This window comes from Leguminivora glycinivorella, chromosome Z, assembly GCF_023078275.1.
Source record: "Leguminivora glycinivorella isolate SPB_JAAS2020 chromosome Z, LegGlyc_1.1, whole genome shotgun sequence".
Classification (NCBI taxonomy): Eukaryota; Metazoa; Arthropoda; class Insecta; order Lepidoptera; family Tortricidae; genus Leguminivora; species Leguminivora glycinivorella.
This window is the reverse complement of record NC_062998.1, coordinates 2312528-2332931: the sequence shown is the minus strand read 5'-3', so window position 1 is coordinate 2332931 and position 20404 is coordinate 2312528. Positions and strand designations below refer to the sequence as shown.

Sequence of the window (20404 nt, the reverse complement as noted above, 5' to 3'; positions counted from 1 at the left end):
CGTATAAGTAGGTATACTTTAAAAATATTTTTTGCTGTTTTTAAGTCATAATAAAATATGGTAATGTTTTATTTCGGTTAATTGGACAGTACTTAATCATATAAGACAGACATTAAAAAACCGGCCAAGAGCGTGTCGGGCCACGCTCAGTGTAGGGTTCCGTAGTTTTCCGTATTTTTCTCAAAAACTACTGAACCTATCAAGTTCAAAACAATTTTCCTAGAAAGTCTTTATAAAGTTCTACTTTTGTGATTTTTTTCATATTTTTTAAACATGTGGTTCAAAAGTTTGAGGGGGGGGGACGCATTTTTTTTTCCTTTAGGAGCGATTATTTCCGAAAATATAAATATTATCAAAAAACGATCTTAGCAAACCCTTATTCATTTTTAAATACCTATCCAAAAATATATCACACGTTAGGGTTGGAATGAAAAAAAATTTCAGCCCCCACTTTACATGTAGGGGGGGTACCCTAATAAAACATTTTTTTCCATTTTTTATTTTTGCACTTTGTCGGCGTGATTCATATACATATTGGTACCAAATTTCAGCTTTCTAGTGCTAACGGTTACTGAGATTATCCGCGGACGGACGGACGGACGGACGGACGGACGGACGGACGGACGGACGGACGGACAGACAGACATGGCGAAACTATAAGGGTTCCTAGTTGACTACGGAACCCTAAAAAGAGTCAAGTAACCTATTTAAGTTAATAGATTAATCTGACTTTTCAGTTCAAAAAGTTGTATTTAGAGGATACAGTGTGTGATTTCCGTTTCAATTAAACAGTTAGAAAAGCAAATTATTAACGTTTCCATACATAATTTCTGAATTTAATACATACTCCCAATGACAATTGACATTGGTTCAGTTTTAGTCTCACTTTTGATATTCTATGACGAATACTTGATACTTCTTTGTCATTCTACTTCTATGCGCACGTCCAATTTGTATGTAATTGATAAGAACTGCAAGCCGTTCAAGTCGTTGCGATTTAATAAAATTCGCGAAATGTATTAATTGCATTTATTTAGGAGAAAGACGGACAAACAAACAGACACACTTTCCCATTTGTATTAGTATGGATTTGAAAGTGTTTTTTTAGAGTCTAAAGTTTAAAAACTACTCATGGATTAATAAATTCTATCCAAATACACTCTGTGCTTATTTTTGGCTAAAATCAAAGAGGATCGAGTATTATAGAGAGTTACTGTCGAAGTAAAATGTGTAATCACAGTGCATAGACTGCCATCTCTTGACACAGGCTTAAAACTTTTGAACCTCAGTTTTGACAATTTGGCCCATATTCTTAGCTTGATATGTGTTCAAATGTCAAATATTAATATTAGCGCCATCTAGCTGAGCGTACCCCAAAGGTGTAATGCCATCTAGGCCACCGTACCTTTTTTTGTATGGTGCTGAGCTGCTGAGGTACGTTTTTTTTAGACTATCTGTCTATAAGGAGTTATATATGTCTTTGGCTAAAATAAATGTAAGTTATAAATGTAAGATATACATCAACCTTTCTCTTAAAAGTAGTTAATAAAATTAAAAAAAAAACCCCGAACACTCCCGACTAACTCAGCTTTCAAACAAAAGAAACTAAATCGAAATCGGTTCATCCGTTCGGGAGCTACGATGCCACAGACAGACACACACACAGACAGACAGACAAACAGACAGACAGACACATCAAACTTATAACACCCCTTCGTTTTTGCGTCGGGGGTTAAAAAGTAGTCCGCATCTGGTTCCGACTGCAGTAAAACCACTTCCGTAACATCCCTAGTAGTAATTAGTGGGAAAAACACGAAATATTTTCAGCTATTTGATCCAAAAGTGAAGACAAATAAAGTCAGTGGTGAAACATAACAGACCACTACTACTAGACGGAGCATTCAAGTCAAAGTCACCACAAATATTATTTCCCGTAGTAATTTAGTATGGGCACACCTCGGACAGTGGCGATGAAATATATGAAAGAAGCGCGTTCCTACGCACAAAGTCTAAGCTCGTGTAGGTGAACGCGTCCCATGCTTGTATGAGTGAGATAAGACAGATCGACTGGTCACGTTTCTTGACAGGCGATAACGGTGAGGTGACCTAGGGCGGTTGGGCGGCACTTTCAGCGGGAAGCAGAGAGTGTCCATACGGATATGGGAAGGTAAGCGGCTAGATTTAGTTCTGTCAACATTCACAACCAGCATTCGTGTAATTTAGGGATATTTGTAATAAAATAGTCTAAGTGTTGAACCTGGCCTGTTATAGTACTCAACTTCGTTGCTCAAATCGAGGTATTTTACTAGTAAATATTTGTCATATGTCAGGTGACCATGCGCTCTTTGTAAATCCTTCATAATGCGAAGTCTGGGTAGGCCTGTTATATTATGTAATGGTGTAAGTTGCTACTCAAATGAGCTGCTCAAATCGTGGTATTTTACCAGTAACGTGTGTCATATCGTCATATGTCAGGTGACCATGCGCTCTTTATAAACGTTTCGTAATGCGTTGTCTGGGTAGGCCTGTTATATAGTACGTTACTGCGTTTTCAATTAGTGTTCTGAACAGTTCTGAGCGAGCATTGGTTCGTTCGAAAGGTATGGAAGTCAAGTGTTTTCATCTGCGCACGAACGAACGAATGCTCGCTCAGAACTGTTCAGAAAGTGGAAACGCAGCTTAATGGGCCAATTGCAGAAAAAATGTAAGGTACAGGTTGGCAAATCTCGACTGGGGGGCAAATGTAACTGATCCATTTTTCCATGTTTTACAATGTTTGCATTATTAAGTGTCCACCGGTTATATATGGTAGGCGTGTTCAGTGGATACATGTAAAACTCAACATCATAGTGTAATATGTAATGGAAAAAATGGATTAGTTACATTTGCCCCCCAGTCGAGATTTGCCCACTGTACCTTACCTTTCGGTGAATCTTGTGTCCCGTGAAAACAAGGTCTATTTAAAAATATCTCGATCGATATTCGATTCAGCAGGGTTAGCACATGATTGCCGCGAAAGTATGTCGCCGCGAGATAGACTACCGGTCTTTATGGCATCAATAAGTACAGTTAGAAGATGACGTGTCATCTATCTCGGGGCGACATACTCTCGCGGCCATCATGTGCTAGGCCTACTGTTGTGGCAACGTTCACAAGCACTCGAGTAATTTAGGAATATTTATAAAAAAATAGTTCTCATATGTCAGGTGACCACGTGCGCTTGTAAACGCTTCATGATGCGGTGTCTGGGTATTATACGTACAGTCAATAACGCATCTGTGAATACAGACAAAGTGCTAAAAACATGTATACACACCTTTATGTACAGGCAATAAAGTTTTGTATGCATATTTTTGGCACTTTGTCTGTATTCACAGATGTGTTGTTGACTGTTCGGATAGATGTGTGCTTTCAGTAAACAAACTTCCGGGTGCACGTTATTCCGCGTTTATTGGTATTGGATTGACTTTGTACGGGCTAAAACTCACATATTTCGTGTTCAATAATTATCTAAATACTGGTAACGAATATACATCGTGTTTTTTTTAAATAACTGAATAATTTAAGGAAAGGTTGTTTAGGTCAAATACAATTGATAAAGGTGTGTTACAATATACAGTATGTACATACATACATACATACAATCATGCCTGTTTCCCGTAAAGGGCTAGGCAGAGTAACTACATGAAACTACTCAAGGTCCAGCACCACAGTATGTAAACTAACGAAAACCAACTAACCAACCAAACTACACACACATACAGCCCCAACCAAAGGTTGACTGGTAGAGAATGCCTCATGGCATTAAGTTCGCCTTTTATACATTAAGTTTTTTCTTTTGTGCAATAAAGTTTAACTCCTTTATTCATAAATATTCACTAAAGTTAAATTCACTAAAGATAAAGTTCGTTTGTCCCTTTTCATCACACCAATACGTCGGAAAAATATTTCATTTGTTTTAAACAATAGTACATTACATCAGAGGCCGGGAAAATGAGGAAAGTGGGTATTTTTGCATGTAAGGCGACAATATTTCATTGCATGTTTGAAAATTTTTTTGCATGTAATATTTAAGTTTGCGTGTGTTTTGGTTCTTTTCAGATCTTTTTTTTTCTAGAAAAGTTTAAAAACGATAGTTATTTACAGAGAGTAAGTCGGCTTAGCAGGCAGGATGCAGGGTCACTATCCACTAGCCTAGACTGGGGCTCATTATTCCTAACTTTTAAATAAAAACTTAAAGCACAGCGATTTATGGAAAACTCCGCTTTGACCTTTAAGCGAATAAATCTTTTCAACTGAATGCGGCTGAGCGATGTTGTTATAACAATTGCATTTTGTACAGAAACATTCTTTTCTCTAAGCAGCTTTGTCCGGTTAGCGATATCAAAGAAAATCGAGTATAGTGAGTTACTGTCAAAGTAAAATGTGAGGTCACGGTGCTTAGACTGCCATCTCTCGACTTAGGATTAAAACTTTAAAAAAATGCTAAACAAAGTAAAAGTAGGGAGATGGCAAATCTGGTAAATATTTTATATAAGCATAGTGTCCCACTTTTGGGCAAAGGCCTCCCTCCAGCCTTTCCACGTCAAAGGCGTCAAAGTAATCTCGCCAACGCCGTCGAATTTGCCGAAACCTCGAGTGCGATTTCATGGGACCCAGTTGTTTGTTATTTTGGCCCACAAGTCAGCCATTATGATTATGAGGCAAATATCTATTTGTTAAAATTTAAGGTAATATTTGTTTGTGACAGGAATTAGAAGACTCCGCCGCATTGAAAGAATGCGCCGGCGACGATAAGCGCGAGGGCCGGCGGCCGCGCGTCAACATCGCCATGGCGGCCATCCTCCGCAAGCAGGAGGAGTCTTGCAAGCAAGTCAGTACCATCTCATACTAATCAGTTAATTCATCTTCAGAGCCACGTGTATTCAGTTTCATCATCTCTGCCCCACAGGTGAAGTTCAAGACTCCTCCTCCCGTCGCCGAGGAGACAGACACAGACGCCGACAAAGACGCCGCCGCTGACCCCACGCTCTTAGAACGCCCCAAAACAACCCAACCCCGACCCCAAAGTCCCTCGCCCAAATCCCCGTAGGCAGGAAAACTGGCGGCATACTCGCCCTTAAAGACAAGTCCGGATACCCACATTTGGTCGATATACCCCCGGAGCCGAAGCCCAAAGAGAAACAGCCAGAGAAAGACCCGAAAGTCATCCAACCGCCTTCCCAAAAGAATCAAGGCAAGTGGAACCAGTTTGAGCAGCGCGCCGGACAGAGAAACTACGGATTGCAAAGCGCCGGCATCAGCTATAATCCTCAATACAGTCCGCAGGCTAACATCAGGCTGCCCGTTGTGAATCCTAAAGAGATAGATGTCCGCTCAGCAGCGCTGCAGAAACAAAACGCGCGCGCGGACTCCAGAGACAAAGGGTACATGAGCAACGACAAACGACAGTTCCTCAATGACTTGCCTCCTCGCTTCGCCAACCAGCGCTGGGCTCAGGAAGAAGAAAACAAGTTTAGAGATAACGACTTCGCAGTCCAAAATGTCCCTCTAGAACCCAGCCTGTTCAACCAGCCTCCGAACTGGCTCGGTATGCCGCCGCCGATGCTCCCGTCCCAACTAGCTTCTATCCAGCCTCCGCTTATGCCCCAAATGCCGCAGATGCCCAGTCAAAGACCGGGACAGATAGGACAGATGCCTATTCCGAATCAAATGCAGTATCCGCCGCCGCCGCTGTCGAATTTGATTCCCAACTTCTGGAAGTCTGACTTCCCTCAGACGTCGAGCGGGAATCTGACGCAGTTCTACCCGAGCACGTTCGGGCAGCTCACGCAGATACCGCAGACGCGTAAGCCGGACCCGAACTTCGTGAGACCGACCGCTATAGGTCAGATGCCTCGGCACATTTCGCCTCCCGGGTACAACATGCCGGGTTTCTTCGACCAGTACAATCCAATGCAGCAGACCAGGAATTTCCTGGACGAAGGGTCGTTGCAGACGAACAGGAGTTTCTTGGAGGAGAAGGCTTACCAGCCGCTGGAGATAGGGCGGCACGGGCCGCTGGAGCTGAGCGGCGGCCTGCCGGGCTACGAGCGCCGCCTGGAGGGGCGCCCCGGAGCGCAGGACGCGCCGGAGGCCCCGAGCCTCGACATGGCCATGCCGACGGAGGAACCCATGCCCATGGTAAGTTGAGTGCTCTCAATGCTCTTTTAGTGCTCCTTATGTAGTGTAGTAGTACATAAAAAAATGGCATACTGTTTAGTCCGTCAGTTAGATCGTCCAAAAATACTGAACACATGTTTTTCGCTTTTTCTAATTAATGAAAAAATACAAAGATATATAGCATCAAAGTTTCGGAGTCACAAGCCCCCGTGGCGTCACTTCTAGGTAAAAATTGTACCTAGGCGTGACGTCACGCGAAACTTCAACGCACTATACCGTCGTAATTTTTCGTTTACGAGAAAAAAGAAAAAATACGTGTCTAAAATTCTTTCATAATCTAACTGACAGACTAATTCGTTTTTTTTAGTCGTCTCGCCTATTGTCCAGTGAAGGTATTAAATATAGGGTTGTGGGTACATATTTTTGTTACTTCGTCCGCATCTATATTTAATACCTTGACTATACAAATATTCTATCTTATGAAGATATGGCGTCCATAACTTGGAAAACCTTATGAAATAAAACTATGGAAGCGGATTAAATCGCGTATAATGAATTTAAAATTCATCCCGACGTTTCGAACTCTTTACAGCGTTCGTGGTCAACGGGTGACTAAGGAAAAATTACAATGTGCAAAAGCTACGCACATACAAGAAATATTAACGAACCATGACCCATTTATTTATTTTTTATTTCATGAGTAACTATCGCGGTTGGAAAACCTTGTAATCTCCTATTGCAATCGAAAGAATTCCGGATTTCGTGTAAGAATAACAAAGAAAATTCCAAACTTGATAAAGAAATGCGTAGTGAATATTTTTAAATAACATTTTATTCCATCATCCTACAATATATACCCCTGGCCCCGTAGCCGAATGGCATTTCTCCGACGCCAAACGAAAGCGATACGCCGCTGGCTCTGTCGCGCCAATACGCAAGCGCGATAGAGATAGATATCTACTAGCGCTTCGTTTCGTGAGCGTTTCGTGAGCGATTGTGCCATTCGGCTAGCCACCCAGATATTATTAAACAGCCATTAAAGGTATTGCCTATTGTATCTGAAATATTTTTCCAAATCGTTTCTCTTTGGAATGACGACGCCGCAAAAAGGAAGAGTTTTGTTTTATTTTGGCCAATGTACTGAAACTAGGCGAACTGTGGCGATTTTTGACGCTATTTTTGCAACTTTTGGTAGTTTCTTGTAATAATATGTATCAATAATACCTACTGGCGAAAAACATTTTTTATCTGAAAGTTGAATTTTCAGGTTTGTATGAGATTTTAAAAAAAGATTTAAAAAAAATAAAAAATAAAATTATTCTAAAATTAAACTTAAAAAAAAAATTAAACTAAATAAATCTAAAATTAAACTAAAATAAATCTAAAAACAGCCCCTGTGGCATAGTACCGAAGACGCTGGCAGCATTTCCTCGCTGTATTGTCAAGCTAATACGCTGAGCGAGGAAGCTGCCAGCTCTTCGGTCTCCGGTGGCGTCTCTTAGTTTCTTCGTCTCTTCTGAAGATGTTGATTTAAAAAGCCGAAAATTTGCACAAAGGTTTCATAATAGACTAAGGGTCATTGATTGATAACTATTAGGTTTGCTAATTCCAGAAAAGTGTTTTTTCGCTCCACCCTAATGTGTAGGGTGGAATCAAGCTGTTCCGTTGTCCTAGACGTGCTCGCTAACGAGATACGTATTCTGATCATATAGTAGACACACAGAACGAACACAAACAGCACCCGTTCACAAGTAAAGCCTGACTAGAAATAATAAAATTATTTTAATTCGAAAATTGTGGAATGCCCCATACGAACTTCCACTTCCCATTTTAGGGAAGTGGTGCGTTAGAAAGAGTCAAAAAGAAGCCTAGGACATTCTCCATCCCTTCAACTATCTGCACTTAAAAAATCAAGTCAATTCCTTGCTCCGTTTTGCCGTGAAAGACGGACAAACAAACAGACAACCACGCTTTCCCATTTAATAATATTAGTATGTAAGTATGTATTGTCAAGATGGCGCTGTTTTTCTGATATATGCGGTGACAGTTCAGTACTGTATGAAAAAAAAATAGTTTTTATGAAATTCCGCAACATGGCGCGTAGTCATATACTTCTGGTTCGGCTTCACGAGTAGGTAGGTGTGATAATTATCTCAGCCAACGCTTTCCTTAACCTTCGTTCGGAAACAGCCAACGCTTTCCTTAAACTTCGTTCGGAGAAGTCACGACCCGGGTGCCTTGTAATATTATTTTTTTGCTTTTTAATATTACACCCACGCTGGAAGAAATTAGTAGATTTAAAATGAAAACGTAGACGTTGTATAATCTCTTTTTTATGTATTTTCGTTAGATTGCCCGGTAAAACCCAAAATAGAATCGCAAATAATCTATCAAATAAACGCTAACGGGAAGAAATAAGTTAATTTCTTTGTATAGGGCCGATCGTGGCACATTTTGTACTGACATTGTTAGCAAATAAATGGGCCATTTTTTTTTTCAAAGTTGTCCACCTCACTCTTTTTGTAACATGGGTATTTTTTACGCAATTCATACTCAGAATCGCGTGGTCGTTCGATCCAGATAGGAGATAAAAAATATCCCAAGATTTCCATACATTTTTCAAACCTTCCATTCCGTTACCGCCAGACAAAATGTATGAACAGTGGTAACGGATGGAAAAAAACCTTGGGACACTTTTTTTTCACCTATTAGGATTGAAAGAGCTCGCGATTCTGACTGGAAACCACATGAAAATTTTCAAAACGTAAAAAAAGTGGGGTGTACAATTTAGAAAAAAATGGCCCAAATGTCACGTAACGATGCAATTTCTATGTTTCGTTGACTCCCATGAAATAACAAAAATTGACGCCCGAAAGCCACAAGCTGTGAGTTAAGTCCGACTACCTAAACGTTTTGACCGAGTTAATCTGACACGCTATGGTATCTATGGTCACACCTCGGACACTGGCGATCAAATATATGAAAAAGGTACTTTTTTTGATGTATTTTGACATAAAAAGTAAATTTATTATTCGTAAAACTGGCACTTAAAATAAAAATTTACACTTTTTTCTAGAAAAATACTTTCTTGCAATGAGTGGAGGATAGATTATGTCCGATTAATGCCGTTATATCGCCGTCCGATATCGCCATCAAAATAGCGTTTTGTTCTGTGAAATAATAAATATTATTTTTAATGCTTATAACTCCGAAAGTAGGCGAAATCCAGAAAAGTTTATATGACATTTTACTCATCTAATATGATGAGGAATATGCTGTTAAAATTATTCGGTTCCCTCATGTAACACCGTGTATATGAAATCTGTGGCACAGACTGTAACTGTACCTTATTGGACAGGGCCGCGACTCTCCCGCAGAGGACCCCGGGACGTATTCGCTGTTCAGCGGAGCCCCCGGCGCCGTGTCTTGGGGAAACGTCACGCAGCCGGTGAGTGAACACTGACCAGTTTCAGCTTTATACTGGTTAGTCCATTTTCACATTATTTGGTACCTAATAAAAGTTCTTTATTTTATACTTAGTCCAGTATTTTAAAGCACTTGTTAAAATGAAAGAAATAAATATCAAATAATCGTAATGTTGGGATGACAACTTATCATTGTGAACGATCGATATTAACATTTGAGTTTGTATAGCTTTGAAAAAATGCGTGTTGATATTAACTAAAATAATTTATTAGATTTATTAACCGACTTCTTTACATTTTTTTTCTACCCTTACAATAAATATTTTTTGTTGTATTAATTTTAATGCTAAAGCATATTTAACATAGTATTGGCACGCGTTTAGCGATGAATAAAAAAAATATACTTAAAAATTAAAAAAAACTGATAATCACATCTTAATTTTAATACGTTGATAACTCTATATTAGAAATTTGGTTGATCTAACTTTTTGCGTTTGTAAGTTATTGATGATGGACGTTGACCGGCGAAAATGCACTGTGAACAAATACGTGAAAAATCCCCTTGGTCTGGGTCAATGATTGCTAAATTGTTGAATTTCCAGAAAACTACTAGGCAATAATTATTGCCCAAATCATTATTTCATTAAAGGACAATTAAATAATAGTGGCAAAATAATTCAAAATATCCACTCCTTACGGTCCACGCGGAATCAACAGACAAAAAAGATGGATGAAAATCTTGTTCAGAGGATGATGAATACTATTTTCAGAAAAGTCCGTAATTTTGTGCATAAACATACTGAATGATTGAAATATATGTGACACGCTATAAATTAATAAACGATCTTTTATATTCTGCAATAAAAATATTGTTTACTTTTTTCTTTTCATTTAAAAATTAAATTCCTCCCATCGCGTACCAATTCTAAATTAACTATGCTTTAGGTACTATAAAATGAATACTGAACTAGCCTTTTTCACAGGATTGTTGCAAATGTGACGAAAACGAATTAAATTTTGGTTTTGACGTAAATATCGTGTGATGTAAAATTTTGACGTTAGCAGCGAAATTATCGTTAATACATTACATCTAATCACTAGTAATTGTCTTTGCCATATTTGATGTTTCGTTTGTTTACATGATTGGACAAGTAAAGATGAATTCACTATACTCGTAATGTGTAGACAGACATTCTTCTAAAACCAAATTCAGTTTAGGTTCAAAAGTTATCGAGTAGTTAATAGAAAGTAGTACTGAAATGTTCGATAATAAAAACCCATTTTCTCCGAGCGTTTCAATCTGTCTGATTCGGTAGCAACATTTTTACGCGAATTTCGAAGTCACATGAAATTTTCCCAAATTAAGTAGAAATCTCGCCTTTTTATAAAGAAATGAAGAAAACTCATGCTATTTGTAACACACGGGATTCGTGTAATAAATGCTGCCAACGAAGTCAGTGTTTGAAACACGAAAAAATGCTCATAAGTGTGCCCTTTGGCTTATTTTACTTACTAAACTATTTAATTCACTTTTTTTTAAATAATTTGGCTATATTTCTAACAAACCTCAAATGGATAGGTATGACAAATCAAAACAGGAATATAATTCTAGTTTTGGCAAAAGCCCAGAGGCGAATCATTTTGATTTACCGCCCGCAGAATGCATTCTAACTATGTTCCCAAATTCATCGCTTTTCACATTGCACGCATACCGACATTCACCGATCATTCTATATTCTATTAAGAGGCAACAGGAGCGAAAATGATAAAATAATAACCTAACCACTAAATAAAATTTTTGAAAAAACCTCGGACATAGTTGACCGATTTTCATGAAATATAGCTAAGAACACTCCCGGTCCCGACTAACTCAGCTTTCAAACAAACAAAAAAAAACTAAATCTAAATCGGTTCATCCGTTCGGGAGCTACGACGCCACAGACAAACAGACACAGAGACAGACAAACAGACAGATAGAAACGTCAAACTTATAACGCCCCGTCGTTTTTGCGTCGGGGGTTATAAATCAGCTTCACAGTTACTGACTAGATTTATAGAAAAAAAATGTGCGTTAAGACAACGTTTCAAAATTTTCAATGTCCCTAAATCAAAAACCATTTCGAGATATACGCTTGTAGATCACATAAATAATTTTTTTAATTTTTTTTTTTCCGCATTTTTAGTATAAAAAATCTTAAAAATAGCTTAAAGGGGAAGTGACGTCAAATAGCTGATTTAGAGCTGCCACTATAACAATTCAGGTGAAAGATATCGCGAAAAAATCGTTTGAATCGAGGTATCGCTTTCGACTATTTCCTTCTCCAATCGGAACGAAATTTGATAATTGTAATATCAATGAAATCTGTGTGTGCCTGTTTAGTTTTTTCGGTTCCTTGTTATAAAATAAAACTATGGAAACGGATTAAATCGTAACTGAAGACAATATTATTTCCTTGTTATAAATTTTGAATAATACAGGTGTTCTTTGCGGTATAAGATAATCAATTTGGCCGTTTTTTTGAAAAAAATGTGATTGTTGGCCTTAAAAAGAAAAGTATCAATAAAAGCAAAACAGTCCGACACAGATAAAAAAAACATTGCTCCATCTTAAAGCACCTGGGTACGTAGCCGAATGGCACAAACGCTCTCGAAACGAAACGCTCGTAGATATCTATCTCTATCGCTCTTGCGTATTGGCGCGACAAAGCCAGACCTTTCGCGGCGTTTCGGCATTCGGCTACGGCACCAGGGAGGAAATAGTTGAAAGCGTTGGAGAATGGACCCCTCCTTTTGCGTCTTAATACATCACCATACGGTCTATACTCGGCCAGTTGGATGTGACACTGAGTTCGCTCGGTTGACTGATTGAATCACGGCTGGTGAAGAATTAGTACCGCAGATAACCTAAACTTAATAAAGCTAGACGCCAGTGTTCCTGCCATTAAGGGTATTTACATACAGGGTGCGGAAACTCGCATGCGAGTTTCATTAGATTACGTATATGAGATTAGAGAACGCTATAACGGAAAATTAGAGACACGCTATTATATGGAATTTATAAGTTGTACGGTCACGGACTTTAATTGTTGATCCACTTCTAGCTCATTTTATACGGTTACATAAAGTATTATTTTATTTCTAATCCCCATTCTATAATTATCTTTTTAATCCCCGACGCAAAAACGACGGTGTGTTATATGTTTGACGCGTCTGTCTGTCTGTTTCTGTGTGTTTTTTTGTTTGACAGCTGAATTAGTCGGGAGTATTCTTAGCCATGTTTCATGAAAATCATTTTTTTTTTTTCAAAATTTGAATTTTGTGGTTAGGTTAGTTTGATCATTCTCATACAACGGTTACATAAAGTGCCTATTATTTTATTTATAATAGTTATATTAATTATCTTTTTTAGTATCTTTGCTTACATTTTGTTTTTGTTTTGCAGGGTAGCGGTAGTCCCAACGTTTAGATTAGAACGTCCATCGTTGGTGTAATGTAGACTTAGACTCATTGTATATTGTTTTTATATTACAATTCATGTTTTTATTTTTATACGAGTTTATTTTCGCCTCTCCCTTTAGTATGTATGTAGTTGTAGGTGTATGTATATTGGTAACTTATAAGTAGTTCAACCGGCGTATTATGTTTCCAATTTTATCACTTATTAAATACTAGCTTTTGCCCGCGGCTTCGCTCGCATTAGAAAGAGACAAAAAGTAGCCTATGTATCTCTCCATCCCTTCATCTATCTCTACTTAAAAAATCACGTCAACTCCTCGCTCCGCTTTGCCGTGAAGGACGGACAAACAAACAGACACATACACTTTCCCTTTTATAATAATAGTATGGATTGTATCCGTCATACTTTGGCAAGTTTGTCAGTGTGAGAGTGACAGATGTCTTATCCACGTGGATAAGTGATAATGATAAGATTAAAAGCATAATGGGCATATTTTTATTTTGTTGTCCCTTTTTATTTCTGGAATTTTTTGCACTTTTTCTACTCAGAATCATGAGCTCTTTCGATTCTGCTAGGAGACAAAAATGTCCCAAAATTTCCATACATTTTTTGTCTTCCTCTGAGTTACGATCAAAAAAGTTGAATGAGAAATTGTAACTCAGTGGAAAAAAATTGTGAGACATTTTATTTCTCCTGCGAAATCGAAAGAGCTCATGATTCTGAGTAGAAAAAGTACAAAAAATCCCACATTTGGAAGAAAAAGTAAAACAGACAAGCAAATAAAAATATGCCTATTATTACGCTAGTAGGCGATTGGTAAATACTGTACTGGCCATTTATGTTCTTTCCGTAGATTTTTTTCTATATTTTTAAGTGGTTTCCGCTATATAGTCTAGATAGTACTAGTAGTATGCTTTTATGCTGGCGATGAAAAGAATTTCCCCCATTTGATACTTTTCTTTTTCATATTCATTTTTTTAAGCCATAAATTGCGTAGTATTTGTTTTAAAGTTTTAATTTGAACAACAAATAAATAAATATTGGGGACACATTACACAGATCAACTTAGTCCCAAACTAAGCAAAGCTGGTACTATGGGTGCTAAGCGACGATATACACACTTAAATAGATAAATACATACTTATACATATGGGTGAATCAACTTTTTCTTGCCTGTTATTGCCATGGTTACGGTCCCTGAGTCACGCTGGTTTTATACAAAATATATGCTATATGCTACTTAAACAATGCAAAGATGCATTTTTCTGGTGTTAACCAGCCCATTCCTTAATTTGCCAGCTACAAACATTGACTACATGCATGTTTGCATAATTTCAGTAGCATAATTTTTCATAAAACCAGCGTGACGCAGGGGACCATAACCATGGCAATAACAGTTAAGAAAAAGTTGATTCACCCATATACATAGAAAACACCCATGACTCAGGAACAAATTTAATTATGTGCTCATCACACAAATAAATGCCCTTACCGGGATTCGAGTCAAATGCTTCGAACCCAGGGCCTGTTTCAAAGGCAGCGTCAATAACCAAGCCAGGCGGCCGTATTTAAAATAAGGTGTGTTTTCGTTCCAATAGACAGACTGACTCTGACTGAGCACTAATAAAACGAACTTGTTCGAAAAACACGATGACGAGACGTGTAGGTACGGAATACCATCCGTGAGCCTGAACAGAAAAAACGAAAAGCCGGCACAGTACTGTCGTCTAAAAGGCCATGGCCATTGCATTTCTCTGTTTTCGGGCTGAATGTAAATTAAAATGAACAGGTAGTGTAACATTGAGCCTCTAAAAAGAATAGAGATTAAAATATGACAGCAGTGCAGTGGCGTCCCTTTCAAATTTGTTAAAGCCTTACCAGAAATATATAACTATAGGCAAAGAGGATCGAGTATTATAGAGAATTACTGTACTTATCACAGTGCCTACTGCCATTTCTTAACACAGCCTTAAAACTTTTGAACCTCAGTTTTGACAATTTGGCCCATATCCTGACCTTTTCTTTACACATTTTACTTCGACAGTAACTCTCTACACCGTGTTTTTATTGAATTCTGTTAACTTCGGCATATAGTTAGGCCATTATAGGAAACAGAATGGCATGGTTAGACTTTTTTTTTATTTCGTAACTTTTTTTTGAAAAATCTCATACACCTGCGATAGATATTACATCATCGGCTCGTCTGCTCGTTTGCTGCCTATTTCATAAAAAAAAAATGCTGTTAAGAAACGGGCTCTGTGTGTTTGATATGCGATTGACATGACATAGTTTTGACACTTACTAAGTGTGAGTTAATTGTAAAGCCCGTTTCTCAACAGCAATCGAAGTTAACATCTATCGCAGGTGTATGGTTTTTTTTTTTTAGAAAAAATACGAATTTAACAAATCTAACTTTGCCATTCTGTTTCCTATAATGCACCTAAATATATGCCGAAGTTAACGGAATTCAATAAAAACACGGTGTATAATACTCGATCCGATTTACGACGGACGTCCGCGTAGTATGTTCCTAGCTAATTAGTCTAGAAGATATTATGGGCAAAGACAATCGTCAGCCGGAGTGAGCCGCCCCTGTTAGAATCTTTCTGATATTGCAAACTGTTATTAATAACGTTTAATATTTGTGGCTCAGGGTTCCGATTGGTTCGCCCCACCCTATGAGCCATGGCAGCCGTTCTCCCTTCACCCGCCTTGTAAGTCCGTAGAATAATCCCACTTACACTTACCCACTCCCACTATAGAAGTATAGTCCCACATAAATTACCCACTCCCACTATAAAACTATAGTCGAGCAATTCCCGTTAAGTTTGTACATTTGGGTCACGTCTCCGATTTGGATAAAAATTGGTAGGCTGATAGAGTCCATGATGCTAAGCAAGATCCACTAGGTTTCCCAAAATGTCCTAGCTTGATTGTATGAAACTTTCCTTTTTTGTTACCGAAAATGTATAGAAATCTGGTAACAAAAAAGGAAGGTTTCATATAGTGTGAATTTTCTGAGATGAACTTTTCGCTTTAGCCGCAATCTGTTAAACAAAGGCCTTTGTTTCTATTATTCACGGCGGCTAGCTCCCGTTTAAACGGCACGTGCTATAGTCTCAGTGTAGTTAAAAAGCAATTATCATGATAGTAATAACATCCCCAACATTTATTTTATTATTTATTTATTTATAAAGCGAAAAGTTCATCTCAGAAAATTCATACTATACAAACTACATACGTACGACAATTGTATGCGGCCGGCGCCGGCAACATGTTCGCTCTTTTGTATCAGCAAGCACGATATAACACGGGACTGACAAAGCCCATACAAAAAAGCGTACCCCTGAAATGTATGGGCTTTTTAGGCTTAAAACTAGATGGCGTTGTCTCGCAGCCTGGAAGTGGCCAAAATCATATTTTTCCCAAATATTTTTGCGTGTTTTTATTTTCTACAAGAACAAATGACATATTTCTAATGGCGCTAATAAATCGAGGTACGATTCTTAGTATGAAGATTGTAAATGTTAGGTCTTACAGTACAGTCAACCAGTTGGAACCCTAGGCCACTCTACAACCATGTCAAAATAACAAGCAGTTAGAGATTTCTTACAATCTGATTTATAAAGTCAGTATGACATAGTTCTACAGTGGCCTAGGGTTCCAATTGGTTGACTGTACATAAGGCACTGGTCTCACCAAAAGCGAGTTAGCGATGAGCTATCGGCGAGAGAAACGAACAAGAGATAGTCGCTCCCTTGCGTAAGAGTAAGAATAATTATTTATTAATGCCTTATATTATGATTTATCTTACTGTTGTTTATGATGACAGTATTAAAGAATATCAATTGACTCATACTAGTCACTGGTTCCCGCCATCTTGGATTGTTATAAAAATGGCGGAAATGCAGTGACAGTGGGCAGTTCGAGTACAGACGAGTTGTAGTGAAGAAGTCTTGAATTATTTATTTATTTGACGACCGATCTGGCGCAGTCGGTAGTGACCCTGCCTGCTACGCCGCGGTCCCGGGTTCGAATCCCGGTAAGGGCATTTATTTGTGTGATGAGCACAGATATTTGTTCCTGAGTCATGGATGTTTTCTATATATATAAGTATTTATATATTATATATATCGTTGTCTGAGTACCCACAACACAAGCCTTCTTGAGCTTACCGTGGGCCTCAGTCAATCTGTGTAAGAATATCCTATAATATTTATTTATATATATTTATTTATTGTAAATTGGTTGTTATTATGTTTGTTACAAACGAATAAAGTAAAAGTATTGGTACAAGTAATAGTTTTCATCATCAACCTAGTAATATCCCCAATACTTGTAAATAAAAGAGAGAGCTCGCGCTATCATCGTGTCTCTTTTATTTACACGGGAGCGCCTGTCTTTTGTTCATTTCTATCGCCGAGCAGCTTATATTATACCTCACTCGCTTTTGATGGAACCAGTAGCGCCATAATGTACTAAATGTGTTGTTACTGTACCGCCGCTGTCCCGTTTTTGTCCAGTACCCGTGGATACACCGGCCGCACCAGCCCGCAGCGCCAGGCCGGGAAAAGTCTCCAAGGCCGCCGTGAAGCCTCCTCACCCTTACATTAGACCCTCCTGAACGTAAGTAAGGCTGATTTAGTTGTGTATATATGAGTATTTATATATTATGTATATCGTTGTCTGAGTACCCGTAACACAAACCTTCTTGCGCTTGTGGGACTCAATCAGAATGTCCTATAATATACAGCGCGTAAACCTTATAAGGGCGATAAATGAAACCAGGCATATAATTCAATATTGTTATCATTAATTAAGAGATGTTTTGAGTTACTCTTAATTTTCACCCCATAATGAATTTTTGAAAAATTTCCCAGCAGCAATGTACTGTAAACGTGGTTGCGATGACAATCAATGACAACTGTCAACGAGCGTTTAACGCGAGTGTGTTTGCATTACGTTGCGGGCCGAATTAATTTGTATAGATAAAAAAAATATTTCAATTTTAAGTAAAAGTTATCTAATTCCATTTTTTATGTCCTATACTCACCACTGTTAAGAGGTTCGCCCGTATTAGGTTTACACCCTGTATATATTTTCTTTTTGTGTGACGCGGACCGATCCGAATCGGACTAATAGGTATCTATTACGTTCAGAGAGCGTTTTAGAGTGCGCGGACGGGTTCGCGCGGACGACATCAACTTCATACAAATTAGTCCTGCGGATCGCTCTGCGCGGACGGTCCGCGTGACATTAAAACCAGCCTAAGTATTCATCGACTTATGGGAGCCCAAAAAAAAAAAAAAAATTCTTAAGTTTAAAAAAAGTGAATTTTGGAAACGATATTTGTTTTCTTACTTAATTATTTTCGAATATTTTTGGAAAATGTCTGAGAAATTTTTGGTTGAATTTTTTACCGTAACTCATAAACTGTCAGTTACATATTTTTTACATTTCTGAGTAAAGAAACTCATTGCGTGTAACTCGGGGCGTAAGAATTTTCCAAATTTGAGTCTCGTTTCGTTTGCATCTGTACTAACTGTAAAGAAAAAAAATATTGCTCCATAAATTTAGACACAATAAGAGCCGGTTGTATTAAACCGTCTGTCACCGTTAAAGCGTTCGTTAAATTTTATTGTACAGGAAGTTCCATAGACATCTGCTGCGTGACGATGATGTGTCTGTCAAATGTGGTTGATGCAACTGACCCTTATTTACTTATTTTAGCATTGGGCAAATGAGCATCAATTTCTTTTAGTATGTCGATTATAATTAATTTCTTGTTAATTCAGTTAATCAAGCATCGACTGCAAGAAGACTGCGCTCCGAATGCATATCTCGGCAACACTACCCTGCCTTTGACTGTCTATCCATGTATGTGTCTTTCCTTATTGAGGACCACTCCCCAGCATATAGTAAAATTGTTGTGATCCTGTTGTATCTAATGTGTGATAAATGTTTTTTCGAATGAAACATTTGTTGTTAAATTGATGTTTAATGTGAATATTTATACTTTATGATATGTATACGTGTTAATATGTATTCTCAGGGTTTTTGTTAAAACGAGTAAGGTGGAGTAGGATGATCAGCGGAAGAAAATGGATGTATTTATTTATTAGATTTTTATGGACTACTCAAGTGTTCAGTATAGACTATCGGTTTTACTTCATTTGATTTATTTACATTCCATTATTTTACTATAATAGTTGCACCAGAGATATGACTTCGTTTATGGTTAAATTAAGTATTTCGATTGAAAGGACAATGTTACCGTCAGAGAAAAACTCAAATTTTGGATACTTTTTTAATTTCAATACATTCCTTTCCGTGTAAGTATAACACATAATGCAATTCCTACTTTTAGTTTTCTGCAGAATAGCAAACAATGCTATTCGTATTATAAACAGTACGGTCAGTACGATAATTTTTAAATGATGCTTTCTATAAGTTTTTACAGAACACAAATACTTTCTGGTACGCATACGCATTGAAATAAAATACCTTAACACCTGGAGCCTATTTCTCGAAGCTACAAGTGGTAGTCACTATCTAATATGACATGTTGGAAAGAGTCTTCCACTTGTAACTTTCAGCTTTGAGAAATGGGCCACTGATCCTGATCTATCATAAAAATCACACTGGTCACACGACCGTGACGTCATTTAACGAATATTTTGGGAAATAATGTTTTAATGAGTAGTGCTACCGATTCTGATTTGAAAGTCCAGATTTGTATGAATCACATTTATCTAGTGTTCATTTTAGAAAATACCGTTCTGAATAGGTATGTTAATGTTTTCTTTCGTAACTTATCTTATATTAATAAGTTATATTTGATACTTCATAGCCTCCAACAAGTCAACCAATTTCATTGAAGTTCGACCGATTTATATTAGAAATAATGTGTGTGTGTGGATTGAGTGAGCACCTTCCGAAAATAAAAAAAAATATGCTGATCATTTAGTAAAAGTTCTAAAACAATTGTAAAACGAATCTCTGAATTTGTAAAAAGATAAATCAAAAGATACAGCCATTAACAGGTGCTCACTCAGTTCTCACAAACTACCAACGAAAACAGTGAATATATTCATTTAACATATAATATTTATATACTAACATTTAGTAAAAAATAGGCCAACCTACCTCTATAAATATTAGATCACCTAGTGACGTATTAAATTTTTTACAAATAGTTTCTTATGCTCACTCAATCCACACACTTTTGAAAAGCCGAATTTTGATGAAAAACATAAGATTTAGACCGCTATTATATGTGTATAGTTTAGTAAAAGTGAAATGGGAATTTGTAAAATACAAAACGAACCACTAACGTGTCAGGTTTTTTTATAATAAATTT

General features: G+C 37.7%; 1 protein-coding gene across 1 annotated transcript; it reads left to right on the top strand.

Moving 5' to 3' along the window:
* The first annotated feature begins 4508 nt into the window (after positions 1-4508).
* On the top strand, positions 4509-19944 carry LOC125241437 (RNA-binding protein 33-like). The gene is made up of 7 exons (XM_048149928.1): positions 4509-4520; positions 4751-4873; positions 5071-6183; positions 9521-9610; positions 15698-15758; positions 17568-17670; positions 18840-19944. Exons 1-6 carry the CDS (start codon positions 4509-4511, stop codon positions 17666-17668), a joined length of 1500 nt encoding a protein of 499 aa, XP_048005885.1. The 3' UTR covers positions 17669-17670; positions 18840-19944.
* Positions 19945-20404: the final 460 nt, after the last annotated feature.